The sequence below is a fragment of the Telopea speciosissima genome, chromosome 3, assembly GCF_018873765.1.
Source record: "Telopea speciosissima isolate NSW1024214 ecotype Mountain lineage chromosome 3, Tspe_v1, whole genome shotgun sequence".
Taxonomy (NCBI): domain Eukaryota; kingdom Viridiplantae; phylum Streptophyta; class Magnoliopsida; order Proteales; family Proteaceae; genus Telopea; species Telopea speciosissima.
In genome coordinates, this window is record NC_057918.1 from 29,020,848 (window position 1) to 29,042,184 (window position 21,337).

Here is a 21,337-nt window from a genome sequence, read left to right on the forward strand (position 1 = left end):
CTTTCAATGGTGTATTGATCATCTGCAGCAATATCTGCAGAATGTCCACGATGTAGAACCAAGTACAGGGGAAACCAAAGCTGCAGGATATACAAAGACCAGAAAGCAAACCGAAGTAGAATCAAGGTAGGCACTGAACATGTGATTCTATTTTCCTATTCCATGAAAAGATTAATAACATTAAAAATATGATTTACCTTTGCAGCATTAATCTCATATTGCTCCTGAACACCATCAAGCAATGCAGGCCAAGAGTCAAACTCCATCCTTTGCCATGACGACATCAAACTAAAAATGGGTTCCAGTTGATCTGTAAATATTAATAGATTAGTATAACTATGGATAACACAACTGAACTCAATTAGATCTTTGCCAACTAAATAGGTTGGATACATGGATCCTGTTTCACCATTCATCCCTGTTTAGAGCCAATCTGTATTACTAGGAACAAAATAATAAAATTATTCAATAACTCACCAGAAAGAGAGAACTTTGAAGAATTTTCTTGTAATATCCAGGCCCTTGAGAGCAAAAATTGCAAACCTGAAAGAACCTTTTGCAACAGTAAAGGAACACCAATTAGATATAATTTATATATAGACAAGTACATTTTCAAATGGCTCTACTATGTATCCCTCTTGCATGTATATGGTCCACTGCTCAAGGCACAAAAAGTAGCCTTATAGAAACTCCGAGAGAATACATACCTTGGTCAATGGGGTAATTAGAGGAATGGACAGCAGCATTTCAGTTATATCCCGAACTTTCTGGAGAGCTGGATGATCAGGCCACTCATTCAAAAGAGAGAGAATCCTTTGTTGAATGTTAGTCAGTGGCTTTACCATTTTAGCCATCATAGGAGCATTTGAATCCTAGAAAGGAAATAGACATAAAATAAGTCAGGATAACATCACAAAGAAGCTACTCCACCATTCAAATGCACCATCCTTAAAACAACCTTGTAAATATTGTAGATGTGATCTGGTTTTCGAGATAACCCAAATTTCTTGTCATGCTCCAAGCACAGGTAAAGTAAGTGTTCTGGAATAAGTTTTGCATCCAGACTAGAGGACAACATACCATGTAACTCTGTAAATAAAAAGATAAGATATCAATAGGGTGAATGATGCACTTACTTCAGGAGTAAGTGATCCATTTGTAAGTGTTGAAAATATGGTTCATTTACTAGTACTTACCTCTTAACACGCCTGTTCCCAGTCTATAGGAGTCCATGAAGGAAAGCAGTCTTTCGGCATCAGAGATCTGAATATTTCCGGGCTGGAATGGAGAGCAAGTAATTCAGCAGTGATTTTCACCCAAAAGAAACAACTTAGTAATGACGAAAAACATCATATGAAATTTAGATGAGCACAATGACATGCAGGTCATCTGCATAAAAATCTAAACACAAATTTATACAACCGGGAAAATTATGTGATAGACATTCAATAAATAATTAAAGGGAAAATATCATCCCCCTCCCCTCTAAGTTTCCTTGATATCAACCCAATACCAAAATTTTAAAAAAAGATAATGCCCTCCCCTACTTTTTAAAGATTCTATCAACCGTACCCTAAACGTTAAAAAACACCATTATGTGATGACATAAGCATATCCAATTTTTCTAAAACCCCAGATTACCCTTCAACCCAAAACCCCATTTCCTATCCTCTTCCACCACCAGCACCATCGCTGAACCTCATTTCCATCTTCTAACCCAGCTCCTCCATCCCTCTCTATCTCCCCCTTCTTCTTCTTCTTCTTCTTCCTCCTCTTGCAACCCCTTACTCTTTGTGCAAATATTACTATTCTTGACAACACCATTGCAATTTTCAGTAGAGTTCTACAACCGCTTTCTGTTATTAATACCTTCGTATATAGTTGAGTAGCAGCAGCTGGGAAAATCAATAGCAGTGAAATATTCGAGAAGGGAATCCATGCTCTATCTTACTACTGTACCTGTCTACTGCCTGCTGCCTGCCGCAGAGTTATTGATCGGTACAGTAATAACAACAATAATCCGAAATTAGAACAAAACCTTGAAAAAATTGCACATCCATCTTCTGTCCATCGATTCCAACTACACCCAATCTCAATTAAAATACATACATTCAACAAACTAAACTAACAGTAGACAAAACAGAAACAGAGAACCTGTTAGAATTGGGGAAAAAAAACCCTAACCCATAGATTTGATGGGTAGTACCTGGAGCGAATGATCATCAATAGTAGGATATTGAAGCACCCACAAGGATTTTAAGATCCCTAGGAGGAATTATCTCCTCATTCTTCCGATTTGATCCGATTCTCCGCCTTGGTTCTAACTTTCAAACTTCCCCTTCCCCACCGTATATATATATATATATATATATATAAAGGGTCAATGTTCATAGCTTCTCGTTTCAAGAAAATCATTAAATTGGAAAGAAAGACTTTTTAGTGCTGGCGGTGGAAGAGGATTAGGCAGTGGTGGTGATGATGGTGGTGCTGGCGGAAGAAGAAGAAGAAACGCAGAGGGTGGGGGCGGAGTTGCAGCAATAGCTTCTGCCATGGTCACTGGTGAAGGCCTATCGTTCGCCCATGAGTTTTGAGGCTGCCAGCCCTCCTTTTGGCCACTACAAGGGGCGGCGGTGGATGAATTGAAACCCTAAAAGGGCTTTTTTCCCTTTTTGTCGATTTGGGGAAGGCGATGGGGAATATTCTCTCTGATTCCCCTCATTATAATTAAAAAAAAAGGTTTTCTTTAAGTTAAGTAATTGGGATTTGCTAACGTGCACTGCTGAGAAGGTGCTAATGTACGCCAGGGTCAGGTTGGTGGATCTCAACTCCAATTAAAAAAGGGTAATATCGTCATTTTATATACTGATTTAACAGAGTTAATCACTTAGGGTACGGTTGATAGAATCTTTAAAAAGTAGGGGAGGGCATTATCATTTTTCAAAACTTGGGTATTGGGTTGATATTAAGAAAACTTAAGAGGGGAGGGGGATGATATTTTCCCATAATTAAATGTAGTTGTATCATTGCTCCAAAAAATCCATAGTAAACCATTTATGAGAAAAGTATGCTTAGTTCAGGAATTCTTTCTGCATTCCGAAGAAACTTGGTGATGATTTACTGTTTGTAATTCAGAGCCAAGTTGGTTCCACCTTCCACAGTTTCAGTAATGGGAAATATCAACACCAATTCCTTGCTTTGACAAACAGATCTGTTAGGTAGAGGCAATAAAATATACCCATTCTGTAGACAATGAATGAGCAGTTCACCAGAAAACCATGCCAAAGTTCTCTATAAGTATTGCACATCCAGAAAAAATGGCCCTAAAGGAGTTCTATTTTTTTTTTAATCATTCCTCAAAATTGAATTCAATAAAGGACAGGGCAGAAGAGGGACGAGTCAAGTCTCAATATATTGTAGGACATAAAAATGGCAATGAGGCTTCATAAGTGAAGACTTCTCTTTTGGTACTTCTGATGTGTACTTAGCTCAAGAGAGAGGAGGGTGGGGGGGGGGGGGAACTTACCTTTTTAACCAGATCAACGGAACCAAATAATCGATTGTGAATGTGGACCATATTCATCAAAATGGATTCCTGTACATGGTTCCATTCTTCCTTGAGGGTTTCATGTTCCTTGGTGGGTACCTTCAAATGAATCAAGTGATTCTTAAGAATAACTGTGAAAGAACGAAAAGGGTATTTGCCTGATGGTATTGAAACATTACCATTTCTGTAAGTTCTGCCACCATTTCTTGCCATTCTGCACATAAACTTTCATTTAGAAAAGAATCTTTAAGAGTTGATATATCAACTTCTAGAATGTCTTCTATCTTGAATGCACGGGGCCTGAATTTATATTGTTGAGCTTCTTCATCTTCTTTTGCTTTTGTTTGAACTTTCATATCCATCCACATGCTTGCAAGTCGGTCAAATATCTCATCTAATAGCTGATTCAAGGGAAACAGTCAAAATGCTAAACAATTTAGTAAATGCATTTGACAAAGCAGCATCATTTCAAATCACTTGTGTGCAAAAACATACGCTAAAAGATGTATTATCTATTAGAAGTGAATTGGCCATTTCAACTGTAACTTGAACAAGCATATTATGGTAAAAAGCAGCATCTAATTCCAAGGCTGATACCTGTAAACCATGAAGCCATTTCAGTCATACAGTATCGAAATATCACCCATGCAACTAAAAACAAATTCAAAGTACTGAGAAGCCAGGGTGATCTGAAATTTGTGTAATCATGTGCAACATGATTATGACCCAAGCGTCATGAACAGTGGATATTAAAAGTTGTCTATCATATTTAGCAAGGAAATGATACAATTTTATGTGTTACATACTGTTTTATCAGGAATGTTATGTCTTGAACTACTAAGTAACTTCTTCAGCAAATTCATATCCATTGCCCAAGTACTTGCAGAATGATCTGGGTCACAACATAGAACCTTAGGTAGATTGGCTTCAAAATGTATGGGTCTAGCCACACAACTTCTAGGAAATTGCATGAAAGAATAGACTGTTTCCTGCCAACCAAACCTTCAAGTCAGTCATTTAACCCAAAAAGAAATCGCTCAAATCAGTCATCAAAGGTCAAAGGAAAATAATAGTAAAAATTTGGGGGGGAGGGGGGAGAGAAGGATTTAAAATACTACCAGAATATGACCAAAATTGTCTTCCACAACTTTATTGAGAAATTCTTTCTGCAAAGCACTTGACACAGCCAACGACATGCCCAATTTCATTTCAAACACTGCAACTTGTATTGGTTGGATTATATCGATATAAGCAATGTACTCATCTGACAATCGATTAATAAACTTGGTTGCAGTCTCCTGTGAAAGCAGATATTGAAAATGATTATAAATGAAAAATAAACTTAATCAAAATAGCCACATAGAAAATGGAAATATAAATTTAGCATTAGAAATTTCAATAAAGTCAGACAAAGAACACCACTATACACTAGAAGTTGTTACCTGCCAGTTGCATGCTTGAGCAATCAACTGCTGTGAGTTCATTACTCCAAGATTCTTTACCAGATCAACAGCAGATGTCGATTGCCCCATATAATCATCACACTCGGATTTTAACTTCCTAAATTTTGCAGGATCAGGCCGAAACACAATCTGTCATGGGAATGTATTTTGTCAAAATTAAAATATGAGAGAGCCCAATGGTTTGAATACTTTAAATTCGCTCACCTTAGTTAGAAAAAAAAAAAAAAAAAAAAAGAAAACGAAAAAATGGGATAGATATAACCGTTTGTATTGGTATGAATATTTAGCAAGTCGACATAAACAGACTTACAATAGATATACTGGGAACACATGAAACATAAATAAATTTAGATACACAAAAAAAATTTATGTAGCATATACAAATACCAAAAAAATTTAGATACACAAAAAACTCATGTAAAATATACAAACACAAAAATAATTCCTGTTTTAGTGCTCCAGTGAACAGCTTTAACTGTCTTCATTGGATTTTTCGCGATACTTTTGTATCTACTATCTAGCAGTGCAAAAATCCTTGTCAACCCATAATATGTAAACAGCGGTTAAGAGATACATGAGGTTTAATTTCTTTTTTTCATCCTACAAACCCAAGAACAGTGTCAGATAAGCAATTATTTTGGGAACTCGTGCTTTGAATAAGATATTTTTTAATAAAAAAAAATTTCTAAGCATCCCTTCCACCCTCTTTCAGTTCCTGTAATGAACTAATGATTGGTCATGTCGATGACTAGCAGGCAATACCAGTATCTACTGACTGACTGACCTCCATAGAATCTACTGCAAATATAATTGGTTAAAACAATGTAGACCTACTCAACCATTTCATGCTCAGCCCACTTCTCAATTCTAGATTCATCTGCATATCAATCTTCTGATTTTACTAGCATTACATACTTACATACATAGGCACTTACTCGGGCAAATTTAACAATTAGATAACTTCCTGTTCCAAACTGCGTACCTTTTGAAAGGTTGATTCCTTTACATCACAGATTAACTCTTTGAATTTGGGTGGAGATACACCACAATGAAGAGATGGAACCATTACTGAAGAACGATATGTAGCAGTATACTCCAACAAACTGTATTCTTGTTGCTGGATTTATACCATTCAAGGCTTGATTGGTAACTAAAAGGTAACAACAACTTCTGGTATGTTTTTTTTATGAAAAAAAAAGGTAACAACAACCTCTAGTATGTTGGTTGAATATGGTTTATCAAAACTCAGTCAGGTGGCATTGATGTGTGGGACCAAGAGTCAACTCACAGCATTTTGCATTTGGATGTCGACAATGAGGATGAGTTGACAGAATTATACATCTAAAGACTACTTCATGTAAAATACATACGAAAAAGAAGTTAAATTGCTGTATATTCTAGGTATTGAGGTGTACTATAATCACGAGCTGTATGCCTGTATCTGAAGTATGTGATACATCCTATTAGAAGAGACCAGTATACAACATGCTAAACAAATTGGTTCTTCAATAAATCCTAATAACAAAAGTTGAAGTTGAACATGGAAAATTGAGTAGTGATTCACGGAGAGTTAGAAGAGTTGTTAGAAAATTAATTATATAACCCTAACATGTTGGATAGAGTATACACACCGATAGTTTGTCAAATCTGACCAAGTTCGGAGAATACTCCAGATAAAGGGATGATGCGTAATCCTAATTAAAGAGACACTACAGGTTTTCCAAATACTGAATGGTTGAAACTTAATGGTGTGGAGGCGCAAGAAACAAAGAATAGTTTAGTGATCAGGAAGATTATAAAATTATGGGTTAAATACAATGCACTTCCTAAATGGTCCAAAAATTCCGTATGCCTCCCTGAGATTCTGACAATTCCACATGCACCCCTTGATATGCGGGTCATTGCAGGGAAGGTCGGAAATGGATTTCTCTTTCTGTTATGAATTGGGCTCTGAGAATTTCATGTGCATTTGGATGCATTTATGTCTTTGATGAACTAGGTTGCAATTTAATTTCTTTTGCTAATGGCTTTTGTGCCAGTTCCTGTTTGATGTTTTCACACAAAGATCTACTTGATGTTGGGCTTTGATCTGCTCCATTTCTTTTAATCTTTCTGTGTTTGCTTCTCTGTTTACCTCCCTTAATTGGGTTTTTACACTTTTTTAGTTGAAATTTGGGAACAATGGGAATTTTCTTTTCCTATTTAGATTTCTGTTTGCGAAGCTTAAATTTCTGGGTCATTATGTGTTAACAATTAACACTTCCCACGAATTGGCGAGTTTGTTTCTTTCTCTGTTTCTCGCACTTGCTTCTCTCTCTCTCCTTTTTTTTTTGGTTCTAATTCTCTCTTTCTCTCTCTTCTTTCTTCACTCTTTTTTTTTCTGGCTACTGGCAGAACACGAGGGTGAGGGTGGGGGTCAAAGAAGTACCAGAGAAAAATAAAGGAAAGAGGAGGTGGGTTTGAGGTTGCAGTTGAAGGTGATGGAATGAGGTAGCAATAATGCAGAGGTTTGGGAACCGAGAGGAGAGGTTTTTTTTCTCTGTCAAAACCTTTGCAGGGGGTCGATTGAGGTTACTACTGGGAAAAGGGATTGTGGTGGAGAGTTGGCTTCGGGGATCGGGAGGAATGGAAATGGGCAGTGGGTTACAGAAGAAAGAGATGGAATTCTCTTTCATTTTTTTTTCTTGCTGTCACAGTGGGGAAAAACAAAAGGGGTGGGGGTGTTGTTGCAGTGGGACTCGATGGAGAGGGGAAGGGTGTTGTGGTAACGGGAGAAGAGGATTTGGGGAAGATTTGGGGAAAAAGATGATGATGTTGGGGAAGATGAGGGCATTTTGATCTTTGCGCAAAAATGGAAGAGAATGGGTATATCTACTCATAAGGGCATTGTGGTAATTATGCCCTAGTGAGGGTATAATTGTACATTACATTCATCAATTTCAGATCCGTTAGCATTTTTTATTTTGGTAAATGATATATTACCAAACCCCAAGGGGGGGCAGGGAAAAGAACCAATATACAAGGGGGAAGGAAAAAAGGGAGAAAGAGAGAGGAGGGGGGGGGAGAGGAAAATGCCGGCCTACCAGCCTACGCAGAGGAGGAAGGCCGCAAAAGGGCAATATCAAGGCCCCAAAAAATTACAATATGCCTGTTCTTGAAATTGTCTATGGAGTGTCTCCTCCGGATGTAACTAATCTTGGAAGAAACATCGAAGGAGATGGCTTTCCAAATCACGTCGAAGGATCTAGAATTGGAAGTCCATCTCCTGAGGTTTCTTTCCAGCCAGATATGGTGAATCGCAGCGCTGAAAACAAGCTTCCCAATAATGTCACAAATGGAGTTCCCTGGAAAATTCTTGAGCACCCAAAATTATTCACGGTCAAAGCTCATGGCCCTTTTGCTATGGGGCCAGATGGAGGACAAGGCCTTTTTCTAGATGGAGGAGGTGAAGGGGCAGTCAAAGAAGAGGTGGGGGGGGTGTCTTCTCAGCCAATCCAACAGAGGGTGCAAGAGGTAGGGGAAGGAATGGTACGCTGGATGAGGAAGGCTTGGGTAGGCAAGCAGAGGCGGAGGGCTCTCCAAATAGTGAGGCTATGGCGGGGGATGTGGCCAGTGAACCAAACTAGTTTATGCCTGGGGACAGGAGGGCTAGGATCTCTAGAAAGGTTCCAAGCAGAGGAAGCAGAGAAAAGGCCATTGGGAGAGGGAAGCCAGATAACTTTATCCGTGGAATGAGGGAGGGGAGGTTGAAGAGGGGGGGGGGAGGGTTGCCCAGATCTGGGAGAGGATACCAGGGTCTAGAAGGGGGTGGGGGGTCTAAGAGCCAGAGGAGATGAGAGAGGAGACAGGGGCGTCCTTAGGGAGACCAGAGGAGTAGATGGCTCTGGGGCCAAGAAGGTTATAGAGGATCCCTAGGGGGTGCCAAGGTTCAAGCCAGAGGGAGGTGGAACTGCCATCAGAAATGGAAGAAGATATACCCTGGAGAGCGAGGGGGCGAAGAGAGAGTATCTTGCGCCAAATCCAAGAAGAGTCAACAGGGATGGGCACGGTCCAGAGTTGGATTTGAGGAGATGAGATTGGACCCAAGTGACCTAGATAGAGTCTTGTTTGGAGGATATTTTCCAAAGGAGCTTAAGGATGCCTGCCTTGTTAGAGTGATCGATCCGGCGGAGGCCCAGGCTACCTTCGGATTTAGGGAGGCAGATAGACTTCCAGCTGACAGGGTGGAGAAATTTGGAAGTTTCTTTCCCCTTCTAGACGAAGGAATAGAGGATGCTCTCAATGGCCTTAATGGTGGACTTAGGGATGCAGAAGATGCCGGTCCAATAGATGTAGGACGCTTGGAGGACCGAGCGGATGCATTCAAGTCCACCAACATAGGAGAGAAGCTTGCCTTTCCAGAGCTGAAGACGCTTGCGGATATTGTCAAGCATAGAAGTACAGTGGTGGCTAGAAAGTTTGGCAGGAATCAGGGGGAGGCCAAGGTACGTGACCGGAAGGGAGTCAATAGAGAAGCCAGAGAGGAGACGGAGGTTCTCTTTATCAGCGTCCAAGATGCCAGAGAGAAATATTTTGGATTTAAGGAGATTGACTCGGAAGCCTAAGAGAGATTCAAAAAGATGGAGAGAATCCATAATGGCCAAGATGGAAGAGGGGGAGGCCTTGGAAAAGATCATCATATCATCGGCAAAGGCCAGATGAGAGAGATTGATATGCTTGCACTTAGGGAGAGGGGAAATGAGGTGAAGATCAGTTTTGGTCTGAAGGCTCCTAGATAGGACTTCCAGAGCAAGGGAGAAGAGGAAAGGCGAGAGGGGACACCCTTGGCGGATTCCGACTTTGGAACTGAAGAAACCAGCAGGGGTGCCATTGACGAGGACCGAGAAGGAGGGGGAGGAGATACAGGCGTAAATCCAACGAACAAAGACGGGAGGGAAACCCATGAGGGAAAGCACATCACAGATGAAGTCCCATCGGATGGAGTAGAAAGCTTTGTGGAGATCGATTTTCAAAAGAGCCGCAGGGGAGTGAGATTTGCGGTCGAATCCTCTGACGATCTCAGAGCAGAGAATGATGTTGTTCGCAATGCTCTGACTAGAGATAAAGGCCGATTGGTTGGGGCTGACGAGGGAAGGGATGACAGCCTTAATGCAGTTGGCCAGAATCTTGGCAATGAATTTGTAAACGAGGTTGTAGAGGGATATGGGACGGAAGTCAGACAGAGAGGTGGCCCCGTCCCTTTTGGGGATAAGGCCAATGAAAGTTTGATTAATCTGAGGAAGCTGACCTGGCTTGAAAAAGAAGCTGCGGATAGCTTTGAAACGCCTTTGAGAGAGTCCCAACTGTTGAGGAAGAAGCCCATACTGAAGCCATCAGGGCCAGGAGCCTTGTTGGCCTTGTGGGAGAGAACAACCTGAGAGATCTCATCATCTGAGGGGATGGCAATGAGGGAGGGAGAGAGGGTGGAAGGAATGAACTTGTCTATGAGCCCAGGAGGGATGGGGGAAGGGGGGGGGGGAGAGAGGGGTTAAAGAGAGAAGAGAAGTAGGAGAGGCAGCCTCCTTAATATCGGGAGGAGAGGTAAGAGAGGTCCCATCTGCAGCAGTTAGATGGGTGATGGAATTCGAATTATGCCTGGCTTTGAAAGAGCGATGAAAATAAGCAGAGTTTGAGTGACCAAGCTCCAGCCACTTGGTACGAGACTTCTGGCGAAGAGAGCTTTCTTCAAGGAGAGAGAGAGAGAAAAGCTCATCGGAGAGTCTCTTCTCATCAGCCGCAAAACCCAAGTTGAAGGGATCGGACTGAAGCTTGAATTGGACCTGAGAAAGATTGGCCCAGCAAGAGGAGAGCCGGGAAGGAATGTTCCCAAAGGTGGAGAGGTTCCACCGACGAAGGGAGTGCATGTTGGGGTGCACATGGAATATCAAGGGGTGCAAGTGGAATTGTCAGAATCTCAAGGGGGTATGCGGATTTTTTGGACGATTTAGGGAGTGCATGTGTATTTAACCCCAAAATTATAGATCATACAGCCTCTGACAAAGTTAGTTTTTTTTTTTAATCAATGTTCTTTTTAATTTGTGATTGACAAGAAGATACAATGGCTTTTATTCAGAATTCAAAAAGTATACACTTGCCCTTCCCATTATCCCATTATCTCATAAACTCTTTATATCCTAGTTTATAGTAGGTGAGGAAAAACAAATGAAAAAACCAAACAGAAAAAAAGTGCTTCATGTATATAATCCTTAAGAGTTTTTTTTGGGTGAATAAAAAATTCATTACCAAAGAGGAAAGAAAGAAAAACAACAACCCTCAAATAGGAGGGAGAGGGAGAGAAAAACAAAAAAGCAAAACAGCCTACGACTCAAACAGGGGAGTCAGAGGCTCGCAAAGAGATAGTGAAAAGACCCAAGGATACAACAATAAGCCTGTTCCTTGGGGTGTCAATACAAATAGAGGGAACAACTGAACTAAGCTTGGCTTTAATTTCAGAAGGACGAATCTGACGATTTCTTGGCCAGCATTATGCAAGGATGCCTTCTCAGATAGAGGAGGAGCAAGGGCACGCAAAGAATAGGTGGTTTGAATCCTCAACTGCATTCCAACAAAGACCACAACTGGGAGGGACCGCGATGTGCCAATGGTGAAGAAAGGACTGCGATGGAAGGCAGTTAGAAAAGACTCTCTAGACCGTAAAGCAATGACGGGGAATATGGTGCTTGAACCAAACAAGTTTCCTCTAATGGATCCAATGGATCCAATGAATGAATATTTGCCTAAAGGGTCTAGCCTTTAAGGGCTACAACAATGTATACAAAGACGCCCTGCACGTGCAGGCCTGTTAACACACAGTTCTGCACGTGAATTGTGATATGCATTCATGCAGCACCGAGGGGAGAATGTGCTGGGAACCTGATGCAGTTCAATTGCATCCAAAGCCTTTATGGAGATCTACTCGCATCAAGGCCCAAGCCCACAAGGTCCACTTGGCCCAAGACCAAGTCATGACCAAGCACCAACAATGTTGTGGACCAAGTCATCAAGAAGTACCAAAGAAGCTGGCCCAAACACCCTTTGCTGAATTCTCCATTGGGAGTCCCTATGAGTGCCTCTTGTTCTCCGCCATGTCAATAAGCCTCTCTTCCCTTGTAAGCTGCAAAGAAAGTCCTCTTGGAAGTCATTAATCACCTTGGAACAAGAATCAAAGTATGGAATCTTGCATCAAAGCATTGGAGACCCCAACTCTTGCATCAAGGCATGGAAAGTTGTTCTAGTTTTTGAGACTTCAACAAAAGTCTAAAATCAGTTTTTGTTTTCCTTGTTATTTGCTAAGTTTTTTTGGGGACTACAACTTGAGTTAATTAGAGTAACAACTCTCAATGTAATGGGAGGAGTGTTTTTAAGTCTTTTAACATCACCCAAGTAGCCTATATAAAGGGCTAGCCGATCTCTCTTGTAAGGCATTCCATTGGTGTTTTTGAATGAAATTTCGACTTGCCTAGTTGCATCTTATGAGAGCCTAGAAGAAATCTAAAGAAATCTTGAAGTGGTTCTCTCGCCTAGAAGAGTAAGGTCTTCCTGGTGCAGCCTTGAAGAGCTTGCACACTCAACCTTGAAGAGTTGAAGGGCTTCACTTCAAAGATCCACCTAGAAGAGTAGATTTCTTGCATCCCATCTTTCTCTTCTCTAAATTTCTTTAATTTATCCTCACCTTAAACTCATCTCCAATCCTTCTTATCCTTTACCCTAAGCTTTTTCCAGCCCCAAACCAAACCCATAACATTTCCCTTTCATTACCTTAATGCACACCGAATCTGTGCAGTGACCCTCACTTCACAGCCCATTATCACCCGTTTCTGTTCTTGGTTTGCAAAAACTTAAAGGACCAAAGTTGTAGCCCTTATTGTCTACTTCAAAACTCATTTTGAATCACCCTAATCCCATATTCCAGTACAAAGTTATTCCTAAAATACTACTTGGAGGTCATTCTGCCAGAATCTCTGGTTAGAAAAGTACTCTCCCGATCCGACTTCAAGCAACCCCGTAGGGTGCCTACATCAGAACCCCGTTGTACTTTCCCAAGGATTGAACACTCGACCTCCATGCTCTCTTACAACCGTTTATCCTAAAAGCTCGAGTTTTTGAGTAAGAGCGTATGCATGCATAACCAAAAAGAGAAAAAGAGAAAAGGAGGGTACTTACAAAGGAACCAAAAAATGCCCCAACTGTAAAACAGGGTGGCAACCTGTTGCAATATGGGTTCAAGGGTAAAATTGTCATAGGGGTAATATTGTCCTTGTACCTATTCCAGAATGTTCTTTCACATTTTATAAATAAAGGATGGCTGTAGTCACTCTGCCTCAAGCCAGTATGCATGGAATTCAACATAAACCTATGTGTCAATGCCTAGGTTCTCTTCTAGTCTTCTCTTCATCGTCTTTGATTTCTCTTTTCGATTCTAAATATTTTCAAACCATCTATAGTACAACATACCAATTTGTTGAAGGATGGTTAAGTTTCTTAGATCACACTAATCAGTGCACCATATTTCCAACCAGAAGGGAATAATGAACATGCCATCAAATTTACAACTTTGAAAACAGTAACTATTCAATTTCAATGCATAACTCATTTTATGGGGGGGAAAATGCAGCAAATGATTTTCAAGTTTTGTGAGATTTTCAACTACTTAACACCATAATTTAGCAAATAAAAACCAAGGACCAACTCTAGATAAGTGGATAGAAACAACTGTATCATATGGAGTGTAGAGATATTTTAAGAGTTTAAGGTTTGACCTCAAAAACAAAAAAGATATTTTTGTTTGAACTTAAAAAAAAGGGAAGATTCACTGAGTTTCTAAATTTAGTTCAAATTCAGAGAGTTCCTAATAGTAGGTTCCAAGATGATCCAAATATTAGAACAGAGGTGAATTCCACATTTTGAAAATTAAGGAGCAACACGCATTGGACTATTGAAGCCCATGTACACAATGTTCCGTGGTTAGAGAAGATGGCCAAGAAAAAGAGTTGCAATTAAAATAAAGGCTTTCATGACCTTTCTTTGTAGCCTTCTCTTCTCCAACTCAAGCTTTTCCAACTCCAGCTTTGTAGCCTTTTCATCTTTCATTGAAAACTTCCCCGCTAAATGCTCACACTCTCGTCGCACCTGTAAGAGGTAGCATAACGAGTTAATTGCATGCATCATCAATTAAACAGGAAATATATGATGGGTAAAGGGTCTACTGATCTTAACCATCTAAACACAGACCAAGTCAATCATTACAAGGAAATCACTTCTAAAATATATTATGATAGACTGGCATCAAAGGATCAACAAAAACAAGAGAGTCCATATTTATGTTAGGAAAATTGTAACTGGCAAAAATGAGAACTTTTTTTTTTTGAACACCTAAATTTACAGACATGAGAAGGCAAACAATCTATCTTAGTCGGAACCAAGGTTTAAAGTATCGGTATCGGGTATCGTATCGGAAAGGTGATTTTAAGAGATGTATCGTATCGTATCAGAAAGACGCAAGACACTATAGATACACATGGAAATGTTTAGGAAACATGCGAAATACAGTTTTGAAGCATAAAAACCTATAAATTAGTAATATGTAAAATATATCATGTATAAAGAGAACAAACTATAACGAGAAAAGTGCATTCAATTGATTACGTATAAAGGATGAAGTTTCATACTTGAACTAATACAAAAAAAAATAAGTCGACACAAATACGGTATTTTTTGCCAATAGAAACAAGGAATCAAGCCAAAACAAAATGATTTCAATGCCTTACAGTAGCTCATAGTAAGTATTTTGAGTCGTTGATCGAGTTATATAGTTTATAAGAGATGTATCAAGTGTATCAATAAGTATCAACCATACCGGGTCACGTATCAACCTTATATAGTTGATACTTGTTTAGGTGTCTTATTGGTTGAAACAAAGACCCATTTCTTGTTCTTCTGAGCTACATCATTCAAGAAGTTGGTTGTGAGGGACAGAAAACCTTGGTGAGACACCCATGCTGTGAGAGTAAATTTAGGTGTTTTCTCTGCAGCAGTCTACAAGTCCAAGAATCCCCACATCAGGCCAGTAGTTTCAGCCCTTCTTTTGACAGAGCAATACCCTCCGTAAGGCTTCCTTTTGATGGTTGTTTAAGCCTAATACAAAGGCTGGATTTTGTTGTAACAGGGAGTTGCTATTTTTGAATTTTACTCACTAATTCTGAAACCTTGACATATGTCAGCATCCAGCCATCAGATTTGGCCAAGGTTTTGAAGAGTCATTCAGTCCAAAGAGACTGTTAATGTGTGTAACGTGTCAGGTTCGATGTACCTTGTGTGTGACAAAGTGAAGCTGAGTCATCTCCACCTAGCATACCTTATTTGTTTCCCTATTGCAATCTATAAATAAGGTGGGCATCTGTACTCTAGTGACAAGCCAAATATTATGATCCTACTCTGATATTTCACTTGGTATCAGAGCGCTAAAAACCCTTTTTTTTTTTTGTTCTCTTTTTCCACCATCGCCGCCAATAGAGCACCACCACCAATCTCGAGGTTCCGACCTCACCACGTCAGACATGGTTGAGTGAATATATGCTAATGCATGTCGTACCACGTATAACCATCACTAACAACCACTGATCGCCGCTGCCACCTACCACCGCCATCACTGTCTAGCTACAATGGCCACTCCACCATTGCCGCTGCCCCTCCTAGGCCCCTAGCCCTCTTTCCATCACTCCACCAAAGGATCCAACCCTTCTCGCGATCGTCCAGGGGCCTCCCGCCCTATGTTGAATGGTATAAAGCAAGGTTGGTTGCTAAAGGATTCACTCAGACATATGACATCGACTACCAGGACACGTTCACCCCTGCTGCCAAAATGAATTATGTTGGTGCCTTACTGTCCTATGCTGTGAATTTGGGTTGGAATCTCCAATAGTTGGATGTCAAGAATGCATTCTTGAATGGGGATCTTCTTCCTAGTCTACATGGACATACCTCCTGGGCTCCAATAGTTGAATGTCAAGAATGCATTCTTGAATGGGGATCTTCTCCTAATCTACATGGACATACCTCCTGGGTTTGAAACTACCTCTACATCAGGCAAGTATGCAAATTAAAGAAATCCTTCTATGGCCTACAACAATTCCTACGAGCCTGGTTTGAGTGATTCCTACAGGCTAAGTTAAACTTTGGGTGACGACTCCTAGCTCTACAGCTCCCTTCTCTTCGGATATGCTCTTGGTCCTTTAGTGTATGATGTCTCAACTGGGGACCTCTTCTGCATCTTCCCCTGCCCCTACTTCCAATCTAGCTCAGTCAAGTATTTTTCATGTTTCCTCTGGTTCTAGTTCCGGCTCCTTGACTCTGGGGCCTCAGACCACATGACTAATTCCTTTAACCTTTTCTCCTCTTATCATCCCACATCGGGTAAGGACAAGGTTCTTGTAGCTAATGGATCTTTATCCTCAATATCTAGTAAAGGTTCCATTCAATGTTCCCATATATCCTTAAAATCTGTTTTGCACGTTCCAAATTTATGTGCGAATGTACTTTCAATTTATCGCCTCACTGTAGATCTGAATTGTTCTGTCTCATTTATTCCACCCATTGTCTTTTTTCAGGATCTGGTGACAGGGGAAACGATTGGATATGGTAAGGTACGCGACGAGCTATACTACCTGGATACGGGTTCTCCTCAGTCAGCGCCTCTACTCTCTGCTCATACCCTTTGTGCTGAAAGTTCTCTCCCATTGGTTCATCGTCGGCACCAGTATCTCGGTTACCCATCATTTCGCACTTTACAGTTAATATTTCCTTCTTTAATAAAGGATTGTAATTCTGACCGTTTTCCTTGTGATGTTTGGGAGTTGGCTAAACATACTAGAATCTCTTATTCCCAAGTTTTAATAAAATTGATGTTTCATTTTTTGTGAATCACTCTGATGTTTGAGGGCCTTCTCGCATTGTTTCTGGAGATGGCTATTGCTGGTTTATTTCATTTATTGATATTTGCACCCGACTCACTTACGTTTATCTCCTTCGTAGTAAGTCGGAAGCTTTGGCATGTTTTAAATGCTTCCACAGTATGATTAGGACTCGGTTTAATGCCCAGGTACGAGTCCTTCGCAGTGATAATGGCACCAAGTATGTGGATAATTTATTTCACCACTATCTCGATGAACTAGGCATTCTTTATCAAACCTCATGTGTTCGCACTCCGGAACAAAATGGTATTCCTTAATAGAAGAACTGTCATCTTCTTGATGTGACTCATTCCCTCTTTCTTACCATGAAGGTTCACAATACTATTGCGTTGATGCTGTTCTCACAGTTGCTTGATCCCAGGGCCTTCAAATGCATATTCCTTGGGTACTCAAGCTCTTAGAAAGGCTATAAATGTTATCACCCTCCTTCCTGTTGTCTTTATGTTACCATGAATATAACCTTCCATGAAACTTGTAAACAACCTTATAACTGAATGCTTGAGTGATCAATATGGATCACCAAACCCCTTTATTTATATTCAAAGAGTTACAATAATCATACTAAAACTAGGAAAGCTACCCTAGCCGATTCAGATTAGGAATACCCAAATAAGAATCGGCTAAGGGAGAACAAACATAGAAAAAGGCAAAAATACCCCTATCGGGTAGAACTACTTATTCTAACACTCCCCCTCAAGTTGGAGCATAAATATCAAACATGCCCAACTTGACAAGAATAGGATGAAAAACTTTTCCACTTAATCCTTTAGTGAACACATCAACTAGTTGGTCAGTCGACTACACAAAAGGAACACAGACCAACCCTTCTTCCAACTTCTCTTTGATAAAGTGCCTATCAATCTCCACATGCTTGGAACGATTATGTTGAACAAGATTGTGAGCAATGCTAATGGCAGCCTTGTTGTCACAATACAACATCATGGGAAGACGGACAGGAGCACCAAGATCTTGCAATAAGCCTTTGAGCTATAGCAACTCACAAATACCCTGTGCCATAGTATGAAATTCTGCTTCAGCACTAGACCTTGCCACTATGCTCTGCTTTCTACTACGCCATGTAACAAGGTTTCCACCAACAAACGAACAATAGCCAGAGATGGACTTCCTATCATAGGATCCAGTCCAATCAGCATTAGTATATGCTTCAACACGAAGATGGCCATTCGGAGACAGAAGGATTCCTTTTCCTGGGACAGACTTTAGTACCGGAGAATTCGAAGAACAACATCCATGTGAGAAGAATGAGGATCATGCATGAACTGACTTACCATACTCACAGCGACGGTTATATCTGGTTGTGTATGAGATAGATAAATAAGCTGGCCAACCAATCTCTGTTAAGGACCTTTGTCAACAGGTTCACCTTCCTTTTCTTTAAGCCACGTAGTAGCTTCCATAGGTGTATCAGAAGGATGACACCCTAGCATTCCAGTCTCAGTCAACAAATCTAGGATGTACTTCCTTTGAGAAAGAACAACACCCTTAGAGGATCGAGCAACTTCTATCCCTAGAAAGTACTTTAGGTTTCCCGGATCTTTTAAGTCTTCAACTTGCTGATCTCATTATTATCATTCCCAGTGACCACAATGTCATCCACATAGACTATGAGAACGGTTATTTTTTTACCATTCCTTTTTATAAACAGGGTATGATCAGCATTACTCAGCTTATAACCCACAGAAACCATAGCCTTGTGAAACCGTCCAAACCATGCACGGGGTGACTGCTTCAGCTCGTATAAAGCACGTTTCAATTTACACACTTTGCCGCTGATTTTATCACATGAGAAACCCGGTGGAATAGCCATATGCATTTCCTCTTCAAGCTCTCCATGGAGGAAGGCATTCTTCACATCTAACTACTGCAATTTCCATCCCAGATTTACTGCACAAGATAGTAGTACTTTGACGGTGCTGAGCTTTGCAACTGGTACAAAGGTCTCCTGATAGTCGATCCCATAAGTCTGAGTAAATCCCTTTGCCACCAATCGTGCTTTGTATCGATCCATAGTGCCATCTACCTTCTGTTTCACCACAAACACTCACTTACATCCAACTTGTTTCTTTCCTGGAGGAAGAACCACAAGCTCCCATATATTATTTTTTTTGCAAGGCTTTCATTTCTTCCATCATTGTTGCCTTCCACTTTCCATCTGTAAAAGCTTCCTACCAATTTTGAGGAATATAGAGAGAAGAAAGAGCGGAGACAAACGTACAAAAGGATGGAGAAAGGGAATCATAAGAGACTATATGAGAAATAGGATGCTGAGTACAAGCCCGAATACCTTTGCGATGAGCAATAGGTAAGTAAGGAGAAGAAGGAGAAGAGATCTTACCAACAGAATGATTCGGTTCCAGGATGAGCTGCTAGTTTTTGGAATGTCCCCTGTGGTAGGTTTGAGATTAGAGTCATTAATTTTCTTCTGAATTCCCTAATGGTTTGTTGGATTGGGTCAACTCCCCCTAAATGAGATTTTCAGCAATAAAATTTTCAGCAACATCTAAGTTCTCCCCCTGGGGAAAATCCTCTCTGTCTACAGTAGGAGGGAGGGGAGCAGCAAAAGGGTTAAGAGGGGTAGGGTCAATATTCCGCTGGTTCTGTATAGGAGACATTCGGCTGGTTCTGTACATGAGACATATTTGGCTGGTTCTATATAGGAAGCTCAACCAACACATCTTCACTGAAATTCTCCCCTTGAAGAGGTGTAGATGGATAATAGGAGAGAGCTTCATGAAAGATAACATCCATACTCACAAAGGTACGACAGGTGGGTGGATGGTAACATTTATAACCCTTTTTGGGATGGAGAATATCCCAAGAAAATACAACGGACGCCACAGGGTTCAAGTTTGCCTGGGGATCGGGTATCCCTAGTATAACAACACAACCAAAAATTTTAGGTGGAACGACAAAGGAGGAAGAGCCTGGTAAATAAAGTAGCAGGGATTTGTGAGTCAAGGACTCGGGTACGCAGTCTGTTAATGAGATAAGTTGTAGTAAGGACATCTTCTCCTTAATATTGGGAAGAAACAGAATGGGCAAACATAATGCCTGAGCCACCTCCTTTTTTTCTTTCAGCCATACCATTTTGGTCTGGGGTATTGACACAACTGGTTTGATGGAGGATGTCATGGGCAACAAGATATTATTGGAACTGGCCATCCGTTTATTCTTTGCCATTGTTACTTCTCAATATCTTGAGAGTGACATTGTATTGGGTCTAAACCATCCAATGAAAATTTTGAAAACAGGAGAAGACAACACTTTTGTTATGCACTAAATAAACCCACGTACTCCTAGAATAACAATCAATAAAAGAAAGAAACCAACGACGGCCTTTAAGGGAAGGTTTTTGGCTAGGTCCCCAAACATCAGAATGAACAAGATTAAAAGGAGAACTACTTTTATTAGAAATAGAGTAAGTGGAATGATGTTGTTTGGCCAAAACATAGGCCTCACAAAAAAATTCGTCCTTATTACACTATTTAACTAATGCTGGAAATAAAAAAGATAAAGTTCCTAAACGGGGATGACCAAGTCTTTTATGCCATTGTTGAAGTTCAGAAGATACTATTGAGCTTTGATGAATAGGAGAAGGAAGTGGTGGTGGTGATGAAGTAGGACTCCCATTATCAAGCAGGTACAATCCACCATGCATCTTACCACATCCAATTGTCGGCCCCATTGCCAGATCCTGAAAAATATAGTGTGAAGGGAAAAAAGTTACTTTGCAATTTAAATCACGGGTAAGACTATTGATGGATAAAAGATTATGGTAAATTTAGGGATATGTAAAACAGAGGATGAAGTTAGAGGAGAACAACTGATAGATCCTTTCCTAGAGACAGAAGAGAGAGAACTATCAGCCACTCAGACTTTATCTTTACCAAATCTAGGAGAATAACGATAAAATAGTTTGGAGGATCCAATCATATGATCAGTGGCACCGGAGTCTATGATCCAAGGAGAAGACACCACTGATACACAATGACCAGCAAAAGAAATACCTGAGTAACCTGAAGGGTTGGAAGAACTGGCAGTAGTCGATGTAGTAGAAGTAGCGGTAGCCTGTAACGTACGACGGAAAGCCTGAAGTTCATCCTTGGATAGCCCAGTGTCAGTAGGAGGAATAGTAGTAACAGCTTTAGTATGATTAGCTTTGTTTTTCGATTTCCAAGCAGCACGCTTAGCTTCAAAGTTGGTTGGTTTTATATGTGTCTTCCAATAGGTGGCCTTAGTGTGCCACAACTTACCACAATGATCACATTTGACCGCTGCCTTTTCAGATTTAGAAGTTTCAG

General features: G+C 40.5%; 1 protein-coding gene across 1 annotated transcript in view; it reads right to left on the bottom strand.

Moving 5' to 3' along the window:
- LOC122656978 (midasin) overlaps window positions 1–21,337 on the bottom strand; it is a 184,398-nt gene that overhangs the window by 13,641 nt on the left and 149,420 nt on the right. The window contains exons 46-58 of the mRNA XM_043851700.1: window positions 14,065–14,175; window positions 4,987–5,136; window positions 4,663–4,842; window positions 4,351–4,533; window positions 4,040–4,141; window positions 3,724–3,945; window positions 3,524–3,643; window positions 1,197–1,278; window positions 959–1,089; window positions 708–872; window positions 478–553; window positions 198–310; window positions 1–80 (exon numbers count right to left, since the gene is read on the bottom strand). Coding sequence (XP_043707635.1) covers window positions 1–80; window positions 198–310; window positions 478–553; window positions 708–872; window positions 959–1,089; window positions 1,197–1,278; window positions 3,524–3,643; window positions 3,724–3,945; window positions 4,040–4,141; window positions 4,351–4,533; window positions 4,663–4,842; window positions 4,987–5,136; window positions 14,065–14,175 — 1,715 coding nt within the window. The remainder of the gene's footprint in view (window positions 81–197; window positions 311–477; window positions 554–707; window positions 873–958; window positions 1,090–1,196; window positions 1,279–3,523; window positions 3,644–3,723; window positions 3,946–4,039; window positions 4,142–4,350; window positions 4,534–4,662; window positions 4,843–4,986; window positions 5,137–14,064; window positions 14,176–21,337) is intronic.